A 19,008-nucleotide genomic window follows, 5' to 3' on the forward strand; every position below is an offset into this window, starting at 1 on the left:
CACATTGAGGAGCCTCCGCACATTTGTATTTAGCTGCCTACCCTACACAAATCCCGTCTGGTCCTCATGAATCACCCCCGGGACACAGTCCTCAATCCTCGTAGCCAGCACCTTCGCCAGCAACTTAGCGTCAACGTTGAGGAGCGAGATCGGTCTATACGACCCACATTGCAATGGATCCTTGTCCCTCTTCAAGATCAAAGAAATCAGCGCCCTGGACATTGTCAGGGGCAAGGTCACCCCCTCCCTCGCCTTATTAAAAGTCTGATGTGCCAGCATCCGACTCGCCTTCTCCCCATACTCATACGCCGCCCCCTGCGCTTTCCTCCACTGAGCCTCTGCTTTCCCCATGGTCAACAGGTCGAATTCTGTCTGGAGGTTCCGTCGCCCCCTAAGTAGCCCCTCCTCAGGGGCCTCTGCATACCTCCTGTCCAACCTTAAAATCTCCCCCACCAACCTCTCCCTCTCCCTCCCCTCTCTCTTCTCCCTCTGGGCCCAAATGGAGATTAGCTCTCCCCTGACCACTGCCTTCAATGCCTCTCAGACTACCCCACATGCACCTCCTCGTTGTCGTTGGCCTCCAATTACCTTTCAATACACCCCCGCACCTGCCCGCACATCCCCTCATCCGCCAATAGTCCCACATCGAGGCGCCACAGCGGGCGCTGGTCTCTCTCCTCCCCCAATTCCAGCTCCATGCAATGCGGGGCGTGGTCCGAGATGGCTATGGCCGAATATTCCGTTCCCTCCACTTTCGGGATTAGCGCCCTACTCAAAATGAAAAAATCTATCCGGGAGTAAGCTCTATGGACGTGGGAAAAGAAGGAAAATTCCCTGGCCAGCGGCCTGGCAAACCTCCATAGAGCCACTCTCCACATCTGGTCCATAAACCCCCTGAGCACCTTGGCCGCACCCGGCCTCTTACCCATCCTGGACCTCGAATGGTCCAGTGCTCGGTCCAGCACCGTGTTGAAGTCCCCCCCCCATTATCAAGCTTCCTACCTCCAGATCCGGAATCCGACCCAGCATGCGTTTCATAAATCCAGCATCATCCCAATTCGGGGCATATGCGTTCACCAGTACCACCCGCACCCCCTGCAACCTACCACTCACCATCACATATCGACCTCCATTATCCACTACAATGTTCAGTGCCTCGAATGACACCCGCTTCCCCACCAGTATTGCAACCCCTCTGTCCTTCGCATCCAGCCTGAATGAAAGACCTGCCCTACCCATCCCTTTCTCAGCCTAACCTGATCTGCCACCTTCAGATGTGTCTCCTGGAGCATAACCAAGTCTGCCTTCAGTCCCTTTAAGTGCGCGAACACCCGGGCCCTCTTGACCGGCCCGTTCAGGCCCCTCACATTCCAAGTTATCAGCATGATCGGGCGGGGGGGGGCTACTCGCCCCACCCCCTGCCGACTAGCCATCTCCTTTTCTAGGCCAGCCACGTGCCCTTGCCTCCCGCACCCTCCAGTCCCCCAGGCGGCAGACTCCCGCCCCGACTACCTCTCCTACTTCCAGCTCCCCTTTGGCCAATGCAGCAGCAACCCAGTTCCCCCCCCTCCCCCCACTAGATCCTCATCTAGCCATTTTGCTCCCCCCATGACACTCCCGTAAGTCAGCTGACTCCTGCTGACCCCGGCCTCTCCCGCCATTCCATCGACCCTCCAGTGTGAGATTCCCCCCACCCCTTGGCAGTCAGTGTGCGCTCCTCTCCAGCACCGCCCTCCCACCCCCGGCCCCACCCCCATCCTTCCCTAATGCAGGAAAAAACCTGCGCTTTCCTGAGCCGGCCCCGCCCCCTCTGGCGCAGCTCCTTTTTGTGGCCTTACCCCAACTCCCCATCCCCGGGCCTCCACCCCCCTCTTCCTCCACGGGGCCCTGCCCCTCCAATACCGACGCCCACACTCTCCCACAGCCCCCACATCAAATCCATTCACCCATCCCCACCCAGCACCAAAACAAAAAGAACATTCCCCAAACGCAGTAAACATCCCCCCACGACAAACCCTCAGTTTGAGTCCAACTTTTCAGTCTGGATAAAGTTCCATGCCTCATCAGGCGTTTCAAAATAGTGGTGCCGATCGTGGAATGTGACCCACAATCGCGCTGGCTGCAGCATCCCGAACTTCACCCCCTTCCGATGGAGCACCGCCTTAGCCCGGTTAAAACCAAACCTCTTCTTAGCCACCTCCGCACTCCAGTCCTGGTAAATTTGGATCTCCGTGTTCTCCCACCTGCTGCTCCGCTCTTTTTTGGCCCACCTCAGGACACACTCTCTGTCCATAAAGCGGTGGAACCTCACCACTACAGCCCTTGGCGGCTCGTTGGCTTTGGGTCTCCTTTCCAGGACCCGATGAGCCCCATCCAGCTCCAGGGGCCTCGGGAAAGCTCCCGCGCCCATCAGCGAATTGAGCATCGTGATCATATATGCCCCGGCATCGGGCCCCTCCACTCCTTCAGGGGGACCCAGAATCCGAAGATTCTTCCTCCTCAACCTATACTCCAGGTCCTCAAATTTGTCCGCCCACCTCTTGTGCAGTGCCTCGTGCACCTCCACCTTCACCGCCAGGGCCAAGATCCCGTCCTCGTTCTCCGAGGCTTTTTGCCGCATCTCCCGGATCGCCGCCCCTTGGGCCTTCTGGGTCACCACAAGCTTCTCAATCGCCGCCTTCATTGGCCCCAGCATTTCTGTCCTCAGCTCCTCAAAGCAGCTTTTAAGAAACTCCTGCTGCTTGGTCTCCACCCGCTGTCATCTTGCTTTCCCTCCCTCGCACTTTCCGCTGCACCAGGATCACTTTTTTAACAGCTCCACTCCTGGTCCAATCCATATAATGTCGGGGGGACCTTGCTGTCACCTTCCCACGCTGGGAGCCGTCGAACAATTGCCGTTGGGGCCCCTCTGAAGAGCCCAAAAGTCCATTCCCGGCGAGAGCTGCCGAGTGCGACCTACCTAGGCATAGCCGCAACCGGAAGTCGCAAGAGGAATTGCTGACGGTGAGTTCCACTTGTGGTTTTTGAAATCGGGAAACAGGCGCTGTCGCTGATGAAGAAGAGAGAGGAGGTAGGACATGTAGATGCGTAACCGTGGGTTGTCGGTCTTGCCACTGGCAGGACTCGCTGGGGAGAGGTGTCTACCAGGGCTAAGGGGGAGCGAGAGGATGATGGAGGGGTGACCAGGGGTTGGGCTGTGGGGTCAGGGTGACCCCTCCTCTCCTCCCCACAGGACTGGAGCGTCTTGCAAGGCAGCCACTATACTGTGCATCTTGCTGACCGCCCTGCGTGGCCATGGATGTGCAAAGTGACACCGACCGTATGGGTTCCCCTCCCCACCATCCCCTGCATCTCACTCCCCAGCTTCAGGTGCCTGGACCGCTCTTGCGGGGCTCTCCAGTAGAGTGCTAAGAGGGTCTCACACATCGTGGTGGCCTGCTGCATTATCCACAACATTACGCAGCAGAGGGGCGATGTGCTAGAGGAGGAGGATGAATGCCACAACTACCTCTTCTGACGAGGAGATTGCAGGGGAGGGCGCAGGTGGGCAGGACATGGGGCCTGGGCTGGCACAGGAGGCCGCACAACGTACAACACCAGGGCAGGTGCGCATGGGATGCCCTAATCGCCTCCAGGATCACCTACTAGAGGGCCTGGCCAGCTGCTCAGACACCCCGTCCCACCCCCACACCACCCCCTCCCATGAGCACTGCCCCTGTGCCACCTCCTCCCTTTGCACCACCTCTGAGGTGCCTACCTGCCTCACTGTGGGTTGCGGCACCTGGTTTGGCAGCATCAGCATCCATGGACCAGACCCGCTTTGCCATGAGCTCTGGCTCGCCGCATCGTTTGACAACATCTGACTCCTGCCTATGGTAGCACTTTCAACAGTCCACCTGGGTTATCCCTGCATGTGAGCTGGCCATTCCATCACATGGTCCCATCATAAGTCCACAAGACATAGGAGCAGAATTAGCCCACTGAGTCTGCTCCCCACAGAAGCCCTTCCGCCCTTTCAATTGGAGTACTAATGAGCGCCAGCGTGAGCACTTGCTGGGGAGGCCGCTGAATGATGGGAGGCCATTGGATATTGAGCCGTTCTTGTTAATTGTATGGAAATGGGGCTTAAGTTGTGATAATTGGTTTATCCCCACATTACGGCAAGATTCCAATTTCACCTATGGGAGCAGGCCGATTGCACACACAAGCTGTTTGGTGCCTGCCGCGAATCTCATTTTTGGCCTCTCCCGCTATTCACCAGCCTCATTACGCTTGAGCGAGAATATAACGAGTTTGGAAAATCGTGTCCTGTCTATGAAACGGAGAATCCCGCCCACGATGTTTTGGTTATGACAGACAATTTGTTCAAAGCAGAGCAGGACTAACTGTTAAATATTCCTGGATGCAAAGTGATCAGGATTGATAGGAAAGGAGGAAATAGGGAGTAGCGGCGATTAACGAGACAATTACAGTGCTGGAGACAGCAGATATTCCAGAGGGGCCAAGAGCAGAATCTATTTGGCTAGAACTAAGGAACAGAAAATATACAATTACATTGCCTGATAAAGTCTATAGACCACAATCTAATGGGAATGTGTTTGGGTTCTTTTCTTAGAACAACACAATCTGGCACAGGTGAATGCCATCTTCCATACTGAGCTCCCTTGTAAGACAGTGATAAGTCTTTTTGCGTCCAATCGCGGATCGGGGCAGCGGTGACTGGCAAGATGTCCATGAAGTTAAACGTCGCAACGACTTTGTTGGCCCTCCCTGGGGATGGCAGGCATGCTAAAAGCACGAGCCTGCTCAGTGCGTGCTTATTTGCAATCTACGAACCTGGGTGATGCTCGAAGGCGTACTCGTACGCTGCAAGTAACAGGGCCCATCGCTGATTCCTGGTGGACGCTATTGGCGGGATTGTCATGTCCTTTTAAAAACCTCTAGCAATGGCTTCTGGTCTGTCACAATGGTGAAATCGACGCCCATACACAAATTGGTGAAATCTCTTCACTGAAAATATGACAGTCAAACCTTCATCTTCCATGTGGGCGTAATCACACTCCGCAGTGGCCAGAGTCCTTGATATGTTTCCTTACCATCAGCTCTGTTGTTGGACAAACTGCTCCTGTTTTATGCTGGCAAAGGCCTCCTCCTGAGGCGCCCTCCATGCCCATTATTGGTGCTTCTTCAGTAATGCGTGTAGTGAGGCGAGGATGGTCGGCAGGCGGGAATAAATTTCCCATTGTCGTAATTTACTATATGTATGAATAACAATATCTCTGTCGTATTTTCCGGAGTGGGGTTTGCTTTATTGCCTCCACCTTCACCTCAATCAGATGTAGTCCATCCTGATCCATGCAATACCCTAAGTATGTAACTTCCTTTGCATAGAAAACGCACTTTCGCCTCTTGGGCCGGGCGCCCCTCTCACAGAACCGACGGAGGACTTCCTCCAGATTGCTCAGATGCTCCCTTTCTGTGGCTCCAGTGACCAGGATATCGCCAAAGCACCGCCACACACAGTAGCCCTCTCAGCATGTTCTCCATTATGCTATGAAAAATTGTGCAAGTCGACGACATTCCAAGCGACAACCCTGTGTACTCATACAGCCTCTGTGGATATTAATGGTTTAGTAACGGAATTGGCGTCCAGCTCCAGCTAGAGATAGGCGTGGCTCATGTTACGCTTGGAAAAGGAATGACCCCCAGCTAACTTTTTGTATCGGTCTTCTATCTGTGGCATTGCGTACCTATCCTACCTTGTTTATGGTCAACTCATAATCTCCGAACAGCCATGCGGTTTTGTCAGGTTTTAGTACCCGATCTCCCGGCATTGCCCAATCAGCAAACTGCACAAGTTGGAGGATACGGAGGCCTTCCAATTGGTTGGGTTAGTCTTCGACTTTCCCCAGCAGCGCATAGGGTACCGATGGGCTGATTGGACTCTTTCTGTGCTGTAAGAATTCTGTGATTTGCAAGTCCTCAGATACTTAAGCCGTCCAAGGCTGGATGCAAAAGATCTGGACAGCGTTCAGACTTAGGCTGACAAGTGACAAGTAACCAGGCAATGACCATCTCCAACAAATGAACAATTTAACCTTCTGCCATGATGATTTTTGGCATTACCATTGCCAAAACCCCCCACTGTCCGTATCCTGGCGGATTCCATTGATCAAACACTTAACTGGATTAACTAAATAAATATTGAGGCTACAAGAGCAAGTCAGGAACTAGAATTTTTCCTTCGTCCGGCTTATTTCAGTCTACCTTCTTTTCCTTTTTTGTCCAACTTTTTCATTCTTAACTGAATTTCAGTTAACTCAGAATCACCAGTTTCAAGTTTCTTTTATTTTAATTCTGAATGCTGTGTTACTTCAATCATATCAGCACTACAGAATCCTGGGGCGGTGGCATAGTGGTTAGCATTGCTGTCCCACAACACCGGGGACCGTGTTTCACTCCAGCCTTGATTCGCTGTATGGAGTTTGCATGTTTGCCCTGTGTCTGCGTGGGTTTCCTCTGGGTGCTCTGGTTTTCTCCCACAAGCCCAAAAGTTGTGCTGTTAAATGAATTGGACATTCTGAATTCTCCCTCAGTGCACCCAAACAGGTGCCGGAATGTGGCGACCAGGGGCTTTTCACAGTAACTTCATTGCAGTGTTGATGTAAGTCTACTTGTGACAATACATGCAGCACAGTAGCACAGTGGTTAGCACTGTTGCTTCACAGCTCCAGGGTCCCAGATTCGATTCCTGGCTTGGGTCAGTACGGAGTCTGCATGTTCTCGCCGTGTCTTCGTGGGTTTCCTCCGGGTGCTCCAGTTTCCTCCCTCAGTCCAAAGATGTGCAGCTTAGGTGGATTGGCTATGATAAATTGCCCTTACTGTCCAAAAACATTAGGTGGAGTTACTGGGTTATGAGGATAGGTGGAGGCGTGGGCTTGAGTGGGGTGCTCTTTCCAGGCGCTGGTGCAGACTCGATGGGCCTAATGGCCTCTTTCTGCACTGTAAATTCTATGATCTATGAATAAAGATTATTATTATAAATGCCTGCGGCCTCTCAGGGTGGGATGGCGACGGGTCCTTGCTGGGGAACTGCACCTTTACATGATCTCCCGGAGCCTCTTTCCTGTCTCTGGTGTCCCACTCGATACTAGCGCCTGCTATCCGGGAACGCTGAGTCGGGGGAACCTCCACAATCGCCCCATGGTGAGTCGCGGCAGCTGTTGTGGAACCTGCAGTGACCTCCACTTTGGGACAATGTCGGGTTTGCGGTTTGTATTCTTTCAGTGCACATTTGCTAAAGTGCCTTTTTGGATTTTATCCATAACCTTTCCCATCACTGGATTGATCTTGGATACTTTTGTATTTACCGGTACGTTTTCAACATGAGAAAGAAATAAGGGGCGGGATTCTCGTTTTTAAAAATAAATAAATTTAGAGTACCCAATTCATTCTTTCCAATTAAGGGGCAATTTAGCGTGGTCAACCCACCTACACTGCACATCTTTGAGTTGTGGGGGCGAAACCCATGCAAACACGGGGAGAATGTGCAAACTCCACATGGACAGTGACCCAGAGCCGGGATCGAACCTGGGACCTCCGCGCCGTGAGGCAGCAATGCTAATCACTGGACCATCGTGCTGCCCTAGATTCTCAGTTTCTGAGACTAAGTGTTGACTCCGGTGCAGAATTTGTTGAGTTCCACGTTAGCAATACTGCCGCCACAGCTTGACTGATTTAGCTACCACTAAGGGGCTGGCACCGGTGCCATGTGGACCACAGTCGATTCCAATGAGAAATGGTGCCGGATTCGCCGGTTTCGTGATTGACATTCAGGAGACTGACAAACTGCAGCCTCATATATACACTGCACTCCCACACACACCACACAAAAAGATGGCAGCAAGTCCTGTGGCCCCACGCTTAATGGACGCCGAGCTGGTGACCCTCCTGGACGGGGTGGAGGAGAGGCGATGTCCCTGTACCCTGGCCCGTGAAGGAGGCTGCCAGCCACCACCATTCGTCATGCCTAGGTGTAGGTGGCAGAGGAGCTCAGCACCGTGGGTAACACCATCCTGACCAGACAGCAGTGCCGGAAAAAACTGCATGACCTCCTCAGGGCGGGCAGGGTGAGTAGGCAACACTGTGTTCCTGGCACCAATCCCATTTCACACACCTGTAACCCTACCCTCCCCCACCCAGAGGGGCCCTAACACTATGCCTTGGTGGTTCCCCAGGTGGTACAGCAGAAGTAGAGGTGGCCTGCTGTCATTCCGCCCTGCGACGTTGGTCCCCATGGGCAGGTGTCTTCTGGGGCGACTGAGCCTGGATGGGCCCGGCTGCTGCACAGGCTTCCCGGGTGGTATGGTGCCGCCTGCTCCCCCCGTTACCCACCAGATGCACTAGGGACAGGAGGGGAGGGGGGGGGGGGAGTCTGTCACCTCCCCTGCGGGAGGTACTGACACGAGACCCAATACCTCCTCCTCCCTCAGGGTGTCTGATGGCCCCAGGTTACTCCAAGGGTCAAGGGTGCGTGCGGAACCATCCCCTGAGGCTCCCCGCCACCTTGCACTGCCAGTCCTGGAGGCCCGCTTCGGTATCGACTAGGACCTGCATTCTCATGGCCATGGAGCACAAGGAGTGACCATCTCTGTCTGGACTGCGCCACATCATCCATTGACTGTGCCACTACCTTCTGGGTCACATCAGCCAGTAATGTGGCATCTCCCCCTGGGAATGGGACATATCCCTCTGCGTCTGCGCCACGTCTGCCAGCACCTGGACAAAGCCGCTGATGTTCCCAGACATGGCCTACTGTGACATGAATAGAAGATGACAGTGTTCAACAGTTTGACGCACACAGCCCAGGTTCTGCGTAGCTGGTGGCCTCAGTGGCCATGTCACCCGGCCATGGCGGCCGGTTTGGTTGCCAGCATTTGCGGCAGGGTTGGGGTTCCCAAGCCCTCTAGGATGGGAGTGTTGGGTTATGGGTGATTGGGACACGGGTAGTGCGAGAGGCACAGTGATGTCTATTCACCCTGACCGCCTTGAGGAGGTTGTGCCGTTTCTTCTGGCACTGCTGGCTGGTCCGGAGGGTGTAGATGGAGCCGCTGACAGGGTCATCCTCCTCTCCTTCACGGCATCCTGGAGGGTCTCCAGGTCGTCGTCAGTAAAACGAGATGCCGCTCTCCTTGCTTCCATCTTGTTGGCCGGGATGGCAGGTGTGGGGAGTGAAGTGTGCATATACAGCTCAGCTTGTGAGCCTCCTGAGTGTCATTCGCGAAACCGGCATTCCGGCACCATTTCTTATTAGAATCAATTGCGTTCCACATGGTGCGAGCCCTTTAACTGCAGCAGAATTGGTCCAGGTGTGGCGCAAGTTTTTCTGTCGTGAATGTCTACAAATTCTGGGTTGGCGTCAACACTTAGGGTGGGGTTTTTCGATTGCCGACGCCGAAATCGCATTCGGCGATTGGCTGGAGAATCCAATTTTACTCGAAATCGGGGATGGCACCGTTTTTCGGATACTCCTCCCTCACACATTTCTTTGCCATTTTGATAAGCATTTTCACATTCTTTGGCTCAGTGCCCAAGCTTGTTTGACCCACAGCAAAGTTGTAATGGCTTCAGCCTCATTGATCAGTTAGGAATGAATTTGCCATAATAAATGAGCAATCCTAAAACCAACTCAACTGTGTCACATTCTGTGGAGCTTCTAGGATCTCAATCGTCTACTTTGGCTCTTTATGTACAACGACTTTGTCAATGATATGACCCAGATAATTGATACGTGATTTAAAACATTTACACTTTTCTTTTGTCAAGGGTGTGTCTCTTCAAGAAATATTTTTGTCTTATCACATGGCTTCAGTGATGTCATTGTGTGGGTGGAGCTGGGCTATGGCACCGGGTTTTTACTTTCATTTTTACGTTGGGAGCTGGGCTGTAGCTCTGAGTTTTACTTTCATTTTGACTTAGAATCACAAGAACCTCCTACTTTTGCTCTCCTCATGACCAAAAATTAGTTCAAAAGGACTGAATTTGGTTGAGTCATTAGGTACGTCCCTAATTGCAAACAGTACAAATGGAATTCCTTTATCCCAATCCTCTGGATAATCTTGGCAGTAAGTCCTCAACATTGTCTTTAATATCTGATGCCACCGTTCTATCGCTCCTTGTGATTCTGGATGGTAAGCAGTTGATTTAAATCATTTTACTCCAAAGCTATTCATAACTTCCTTAAATAACCTTGTGGTAAAATTTGATCCTTGATCCGACTATATTTCTGTGGGTAGTCCATATCTAATAAAGAATTTAAGTAACTCCTCCGCAATCTTTTTAGCTGTAATATTGCTGGAATGGCCCTGGAAACCAAGTAGACACATCCATTATAGTCAAAAAATATTGATTCCCACTTTTTGTTTTAGGAAGCGGTCATGCGCAATCAATTAAGACCCTTGTAAAAGATTCCTTAAATGCAGGAATGGGTATTAAGGGTGCTAGTTTTATCACAGCTTGAGGCTTCCCTATTACTTGACATGTGTGACATGATCAACAAAGTTTAATTACATCTTTATGTAGTTCAATAAAAATTTTTTTGTATTTTATCTTGAGTTTTCCTTATTCCCAAATGACCTCCTACAGGTACCTCATGTGCTACTCGCAACACCTCCTTTCTATACCGTATCAGCAATACCGCTTGATGAACTACTGCCCACCTTTCAACCGGCTGCATATGTCTCCATTTTCTCATTAAGATATCATTTTTAAGGAAATATCATTCTGGTATACACACAGATTCCTCTTCTATGTATATTTTCTGATACATAAGAACATAAGAACTAGGAACAGGAGTAGGCCATCTGGCCCCTCGAGCCTGCTCCGCCATTCAATGAGATCATGGCTGATCTTTGTGAACTCAGCTCCACTCTCCGGTCCGTACACCGTATCCCCGAATCCCTTTATTCTTTAGAAAGGTATCTATCTTATTCTTAAAAACGTTTAAAGAAGGAGCCTCAACTGCTTCACTGGGCAAGGAATTCCAGAGATTCACAACCCTTTGGGTGAAGAAGTTCCTCCTAAACTCGGTCCTAAATCTACTTCCCTTTATTTTGAGGCTATGCCCCCTAGTTCTGCTTTCCCGACCAGTGGAAACAATATGCCCGCATCTATCCTATCTATTCCCTTCATAATTTTATATGTTTCAATAAGATCCCCCCGCATCCTTCTAAACTCCAATGAGTACAGTCCCAGTCTACTCAACCTCTCTGCATAATCTAATCCCCTCAACTCTGGGATCAACCTAGTGAATCTCCTCTGCACTGCCTCCAGTGCCAATATGTCCTTTCTCAGGTAAGGAGACCAAAACTGAACACAATACTCCAGATGTGGCCTCACCAACACCTTATACAATTGCAGCATAACCTCCCTAGTCTTGAACTCCATCCCTCTAGCAATGAAAGACAAAACTCGATTAGCCTTCTTAATCACCTGTCGCACCTGCACACCAACGTTTTGCGACTCGTGCACCAGCACACCCAGGTCCCTCTGCACAGCAGCATGTTTTAACATCTTACCGTTTAAATAATAATCCATTCTGCTGTTATTCCTCCCAAAATGGATAGCCTCACACTTGGCAACATTGAATTCCATCTGCCAGACCCTAGCCCATTCACCTAACCTATCCAAATCCTTCTGCAGACTTCCGGTATCCTCTGCACTTTTTGCTTTACCACTCAGCTTAGTGCCGTCTGCAAACTTTGCCACATTGCACTTGGTCCCCAACTCCAAATCATCTATGAAAATTGTGAACAACTGCGGGCCCAACACTGATCCTTGAGGGACCCCACTAGTTACAGGTTGCCAACCAGAGAAACACCCATTTATCCCCACTCTCTGCTTTCTGTTAGTTAACCAGTCCTCTACCCATGCTACCACTTTACCCTCAATGCCATGCATCTTTAGTTTATGCAGCAATCTTTTGTTTTGTCAAAAGCTTTCTGGAAATCCAGATATACCACATCCATTGGCTCCCCGTTATCTACTGCACTGGTAACGTCCTCAAAATATTCTACCAAATTAGTCAGACACGACCTACCCTTTATGAACCCATGCTGCGTATGCCCAATGGGACAATTTCCCTCCAGGTGCCCCGCTATTTCCTCCTTAATTATAGATTCCAGCATTTTCCCTACAACCAAAGTTAAGCTTACCGGCCTATAATTACCCGCTTTCTGCCGACCTCCTTTTTTTAAACAGTGGTGTCACGTTTGCTACTTTCCAATCTTCTGGGACCACCCCAGAGTCTAGTGAATTTTGATAAATTATCACTAGTGCGTTTACAATTTCCCTAGCCATCTCTTTTAACACTCTGGGATGCATCCCATCAGGGCCAGGAGACTTGTCTACCTTTAGCCCCATTAGCTTGCCCAATACTGCCTCCTTAATGATTACAATCATCTCAAGGTCCTCACCTATCATATCTTTATTTCCATCAGTCACTGGCATGATGGATACATCCATTTTATTTCTCTATGTTTCTGTTGTAACTCCGCCAATTTTCTGAACTAAAAATATCTGCCTCATCTTCTGTTCTTGTTCTTTTCCAACCATCTGATCAAAAATCGTTTCTGATAATTGAACTTCAGCTTTATCTTCACTCTTTGATTTCTCCCCTTGTCTTAACCTGTGACTTATCATAGAATTCATAGAATTTACAGTGCAGAAGGAGGCCATTCGGCCCATTGAGTCTGCACCGGCCCTTGGAAAGAGCACCTCACTTAAGCCCATACCTCCACCCTATCCCTGTAAACCAGTAACCCCACCTAACCGTTTGGGACACTAAGGGCAATTTATCATGGCCAACCCACCTATCCTGCACATCTTTGGACTGTGGGACGAAACCGGAGCACCCGGAGGAAACTCACGCACACATGGGGAGAACGTGCAGACTCCGCAGCGACAGTGACCCGAGCTGGAATCCAACCTGAGACCCTGGAGCTGTGAAGCAATTGTGCTAACCACTGTGCTACCATGCCACCTTGTCACTACACACTCCGGAAAAATCGCAGGATATTCGTCCTTCAACAATTCAGTTGTTTGATTTTCCACTGGCTTATCAACCACAGTAGGCATTACTCCCACCTGCGATCCAGCTGTATTCCTGGACAAGATAGTTTCTCTATTACTTCTGCTACCACTTCACCACTCTTCACTGGACTTTCCAACCTTATCTTATACAATGGAACACTACTCTTCTCACCCCGAATTCCACATATTACCACCTTTTCTGACAATATTACTCTCAAACTACATAACTCCTCATCTCTTACCATCAAAGATTGACTAGCTCCCGTATCTCTTAAAATTGTGACTTCTTTACCTACTCCTCCTGCTACACATGAGTAATCTTTACGCACACAAGTAAATTCTTTAAAGAGATCTGGCACCTTCTTATCAATCACCTCTTGATCAGGCTGTACAATCTTTTGCATCTCCTTCGCTTCACTTGGGCTTTCCTTTACCACTTTAAAAAACCCCACTGGCTTATTCTGTTTTACCACATCAGCCTTCCCAGTGCTTTTCTTCAGCCCCCAACACTGTGACTTTACATGGCCTAGTTTATTACAGTAAAAACATCTGAAAATGTTCATTTCTCTTCCACCCTCCTGGATTTCTTTTTTAATCTGAGGTACACTCGCCTTATTATTTTCCATTAGATCCCCTTTACCTTTACCACTTGAATATTTCTCTTTTCCCCAGTTCGTATCCCTCACCGGCTGAAACTGATGTCGTAAACCAAACTTTGATTTAAGAACTAATTCGTAATGATCTGCCATTTCGGCTGCTAATCTCGCAGTTTTAACCTTCTGCTCTTCCACATGAGTTCTCACCACATCAGGAATTGAATTTTTAAACTCCTCCAAAACTATTATTTCTCTAAGACCTTCATGCGTTTGGTCTATTTTCAAAGCGCTTGTCCACCTATCAAAATTACTCTGTTTGATCCTTTCAAACTCCTTGTATGTTTGACCAGGTTCTTTCTTTAAATTTTGAAACCTTTGTAGGCTTCAGGCACTAATTCATATGCACCTAAGATGGATTTTTTTTACCTCCTCATATGTCCCAGATACCTGCTCTGATATGATGGAAGTACTTCACTACCTCTACCTGCCACCTTTGTTTGAATCAGGAATACCCATATGTCCTGTGGCCATTTCATTTGTTTAGCTGCCTTCCCAAATGAAATGAAAAGGCTTCTACCTCCTTCTCATCAAACCTTGGCAATGCTTGGACATATTTAAATAGATCCCCACCAAGCCTTCGACTATGACGCTCTTTCTCACTATCCTCATCACTATCCTCAAACTGTAAATTTCTCCTTATATCCGCCAATTGTAACTGACTGTCACGTTTCATGGCCATGTTCTGACATTTTGGCCAGATGGCAGAGGATACAGTACATGCTTTCAGAGATTTAGGCACACTGTCTGCCTTTATCTTGAGTTTTACTTCAATTCCATTCATGGATCCAAGTGACTCTTCGAATACCTTAGCTTACTTGTTCAGAAGTGGCTCTCGCTCGTTTGTAGAATCAACGAGTTGGTTCACAGCGGCCCAGTTTAGCTTTACCTTCCTTAACCATGATCTACCTAACAATGCTGGAAAGTCTCCTTGGACAACGTGGAGATGCAACGCTGCTTTTTGACCATTTACTTCCACATTCACCATGGTGTATCCCTTCAGTGGCAAGACCTGCTCAGCGTATGTCCTCAAGGTGACATCTGATAGTTGTAAAGCTCGATGTTTTAGCTTCTAACTTGTCTCAGTTTTGAGTGATACTGCTATTCTTGTATCCACTTCCAGCTTGATTGTATTTCCATTAAGTTTTTGATAAACCCAAAAGTATTGCTGATCTCCTTTCACTGAAAAGACACCAAGCTTGAATTCTTTAAGCTGACTTGACACCTTGTCCCTTAATGAGTCTTCAGTTCCATCACTTAACTGGTGAACTTGACCAGCAGACTTGGCTGTGTTTTTCTTGGCACATTTCTTTTGTGCTGATGAAGGTTGGTGTGACCACCAGGCCGTTACAATGTGGCCTATCTTACCACAATTTTTGATTTATTCTCCTTACTCCAACACTCTCCTGCTGAATTTTCTCATTGTAACTAGATGGAATAACATGCGGAGGGAGGCTTGAGACAGCGAGTGGATCATTTACCAGCCCCAATTATCCGGAACCGTATCCAAATAATGCCGAATGCATTTGGTACATACAAGTGGCCAAACGGAACAGAATAACTTTGAATTTGGATGGTTTTCAGTAAGTAACAGTGTTTTCACATGCACATTATAACTATCAAAGGCAGATAGTGCTGAATAGTCACTAAAGAGTCTGAATATTTTTGAATTCAACCTGGCCCACAGTTAATGTTTTTGTTTTGTCAATGAGAAAGGACAGTCATAGTGATCTACAATGTAAAATTTCCAGAATAGAAAGAAACCCATGTGATGTATCAGACCATCTTTCCATCTGCATTATAGAATCATAGAACATTACAACACACAAGGGAGCCTTTCTGCCCCATTGTGACTATAGTTTGACAGAGCTGTCCCATTAGACTCATTCCCTTTCTCTCTGTTCTCACATCTCTGCAACATATTCTTTCATAAAGTTTTGTAAATGTTCTCTTCACTCTAAGGTCATGCCTGCTTTCCCACTATTGGACAAAATGAACCCAATCACAAACCATCAATTTACACAGACTAAAAATTGGGCCAAATGTTTCAGCTGGAACCTAAACAGCTGTTAACCTGCTGAAGTATTTGGCTCCAAGATTGGAGACTTAATCAGGATTTGAGTTATCCACGAAAGATGCTGATATCTGACCAGCCATCGGACCTCCAGCTGCAGATGGTCAGTTAGGCAGCCAATGATATCTACAGCCCATGAACCAATTGTTAAAAAAGTTAGTCGCTAATATTTAATCTTGTTCAGTCAACCAATAAAACACAATATCCTGCCCCAGTTAAACATCTTTGTGATTCTGTTCAATCCTGAGGCACATTTAAGGAGGATGTCGTGTACTGGTTGGTCCATAGGTAATTTCCCACACGTACACTTTTGCTAGAACGTTACAGATTTCTCCAATTATCGGTGTCTGAATTTTAAGCCCTACTCGATTGGTTTTGAGGCCAAAGGAGGGGACCGACAAATTTCATTCACCGGATCTGTCCGGAATGCTGCCCAACCCAGAGGCAATTTTAGAGTGGGGTGAGTAGGGCCTCAGAGGTGATGCCTGCCCCTGCCCCAATTAAGACCCTTACATGACTACTTACAGGCTATTTTCCCACCGTCTCAATTTTAAGTTTGGCAGGTGCCGGCTAGCTGAGGCTGTAAAGTAGAAAGAATCACAGCCTCGATCTCAGGCGGAATGGGGCTACCTCCATCGAAAGCCACCGTCTGACTGGACTTCCCTTCCTTCATGGACTGGACACTTCCGGACCTCGCACCTGTATGACCTATCCGCTGATTAAGCACGTACCCCACTCACATATCCCACCATCCAGTGATTCCCAAAGCATCCCCTACCCTACCCTCCCTTCCCTGGGAGCTCTGCAACTCTGCTCACACTGAATCAGATTGGCCAACTTCCAAGTGCTGCCAGTCAACATTAATTTAGGAGTGAAATGTCATCTGGCCTTCTGGATTCAGTGGGATGAATTCCCCTCCAACGCTCTGAATACTGGGGGTCGATCCCCCATCTGAGTGTATTCAGAGTGTAATGGTCAATCAAATCAAATTACGCTGAAGGAAAAGTCCAGCTACACAGATTATTAAAACATAGCAAACACGAACAGAAAATATTTTAAAAGGCTAAAGGCATGCACACCTTTATATTGCAAGGAATCAAATATAAGTGATTAGAAGTCCTTGGCAACTATATAAAGTCCTGTCCTGGTTAGACCACACTGAACCACAACAAACTGTTCAAGGCAGCAGTTCTGAAGAAGAATTTATTCGGTATTTAAGCAAGTGCCACATAGATTTACCACAATCATACCAGGAATCCAAGGGTTAAGCTTGAGCCAAAGTCTTCAAATGAGAATTGTTAATTTTCTCATGTGAAAGATTGCCAGAGTTCTAGGAAAAGGCAGAGGAGTGGGACATGGTGAGTTGCCCTTCCAATGAGCCAACATGTATTCGATGGGCCAAATGGTCACCTTCTATGCCACAAAATCAAAATAAATCAAATCAAATCAAACAACTATTTTAAGATTGTATTAGTTTGGAACTCATGATCGAGTTAGATCAATCTTAATTTTATACTCAGATTGATAAAATCTTGTTCTCCACTGATATGAATCGATGTGGGGAAAAGGCAGGTCGTTGGAGTTAGGTCAAAGATCAAACACTAAATAATGGAACTGACTCAATGGGTCAAATATCCAATACCTATTCCTCAGTTCCAATGCTCCGAAAGCAACTGGGTTGAGAAATGGAAATTCATATTTTGGCATCTTTCTTGATTATAATAAATAGCAGGGAGAAATATCACAGGAATATTCAGTCAGGAGATTAAATACTACAGATGATATCAATGGTAAGGAGAATTATATTTAGTTTGTGGGAAGATTGATTGACTGAATGGCTGTTCCATGTTTCATGCTTTGTTATATTTTCAATACATATCCCACTCTTTTAATGTTATTTGTAGATGTGTGTGTGCATATGTTGCCCAGTTTATGAAGTAAATTGTTAATTGTAATAGGTGATTACGACAAATACATTTTCAATTTACTATCATTCTCTCCCCAGGCTGCAAGTATCATTGTGGTGCACAAACGATTATGTTGCAATATATGATGGAGCTTCAACAAATTCTTCTCTGATTGCAATAATATGTTCTGGATCAAACCACACATTTACATCATCATCCAACACGATGACCATTTGTTTCAAATCTGATCACCTTAAAACGAGTGCTGGCTTTACTGCATATTACTACTCTCAGCCGTTGTTCCAATGTAAGTGTGTAAAATTTCCTGTCTTGTTCAATATAGTTTAAATTGGCGCAAATGAGTTAGTTTCAAGGAGCCACCGGGCATCAGCTAAGGCATTGATCAATTGTATTTCACCTTAATTGAATCCAATTCATTGATGTAATTTAAGCAAAGAACATTAGACGAGAAAGTAAATAAGTTGTGGACATATTTGCCCAAACTTCCTGGTTGACATACCTGGGAATTTCTTGCTTCACAGGACAAATTCACCTGTGCCTGGCTCCATCCTCGATCTGAGGCTTCGGGTAGGTGTAGCCCTGGCAGCAGCAGCGTATCCATGGCACTGCTGCTGAATACAGAAGAGCTACAGGCCTCTGCTTGGACAGCAACTCTCAACAGGTTGCACGTCTGCCCCCTGTCTCCTTCATTCTGGCGGATGACCAGTTCCTGGCTTGATCAATGCACGAATGATGAGTGGGCCTTCTCAGAAAGAGGTGATGCAGTGGTTCACTGTCAATACAGCTGCCGATTGAGACCCTGTCGCATAAACAAGATTCCACTCACTGTGTTATGTGGAAACTTGCTGTAACTTCTCATGTCTTCGACAACCATGTGTGAAGAAATTGATGTCAGCTGGAGGAGCCTGAGCTCCATGATTCAGAGCTTGAGCAGAAGCTGGAATTTGTATATACAAAGCTGTGAGTTTGAATTAGCAAGGGCTTGAATTAGCAAAAAAACAAGGTTTGAAAGTGGAGGCAACGGTACTTTAACAGTCGGTGATATCCAGGATCCCATCCTGTCTGCCAGGCTGTAATTTGCGTTAAGGCGGGCAACGCACCCCCATGGGCTGTTAAACAAACAGATGGACACAGTAACTCAGAGCTACAGCAGTATCACTGGCATTGATGACAACTGCTGAGGCTGCATCTGGAAAAAGAGGATGTTGTGCATGGGCATTACCCCCATGACCAGCCAAGTGGGGTCTGGGGTCATCGCGGTTGG

The 19,008-nt window shown here is 48.0% G+C and overlaps 1 protein-coding gene across 1 annotated transcript in view; it reads left to right on the forward strand.

Annotated features, from left to right (window-relative positions):
• LOC140392309 (scavenger receptor cysteine-rich domain-containing protein DMBT1-like) overlaps positions 1 to 18,204 on the forward strand; it is a 101,925-nt gene extending 83,721 nt beyond the window's left edge. The window contains exons 8-10 of the mRNA XM_072477626.1: positions 15,175 to 15,325; positions 17,822 to 18,030; positions 18,176 to 18,204. Of these exons, the coding sequence (XP_072333727.1) occupies positions 15,175 to 15,325; positions 17,822 to 18,030; positions 18,176 to 18,204 (389 nt within the window). The remainder of the gene's footprint in view (positions 1 to 15,174; positions 15,326 to 17,821; positions 18,031 to 18,175) is intronic.
• The last annotated feature ends 804 nt before the right edge of the window (positions 18,205 to 19,008 follow it).

This window comes from Scyliorhinus torazame, chromosome 16 (assembly GCF_047496885.1).
Source record: "Scyliorhinus torazame isolate Kashiwa2021f chromosome 16, sScyTor2.1, whole genome shotgun sequence".
NCBI lineage: Eukaryota > Metazoa > Chordata > Chondrichthyes > Carcharhiniformes > Scyliorhinidae > Scyliorhinus > Scyliorhinus torazame.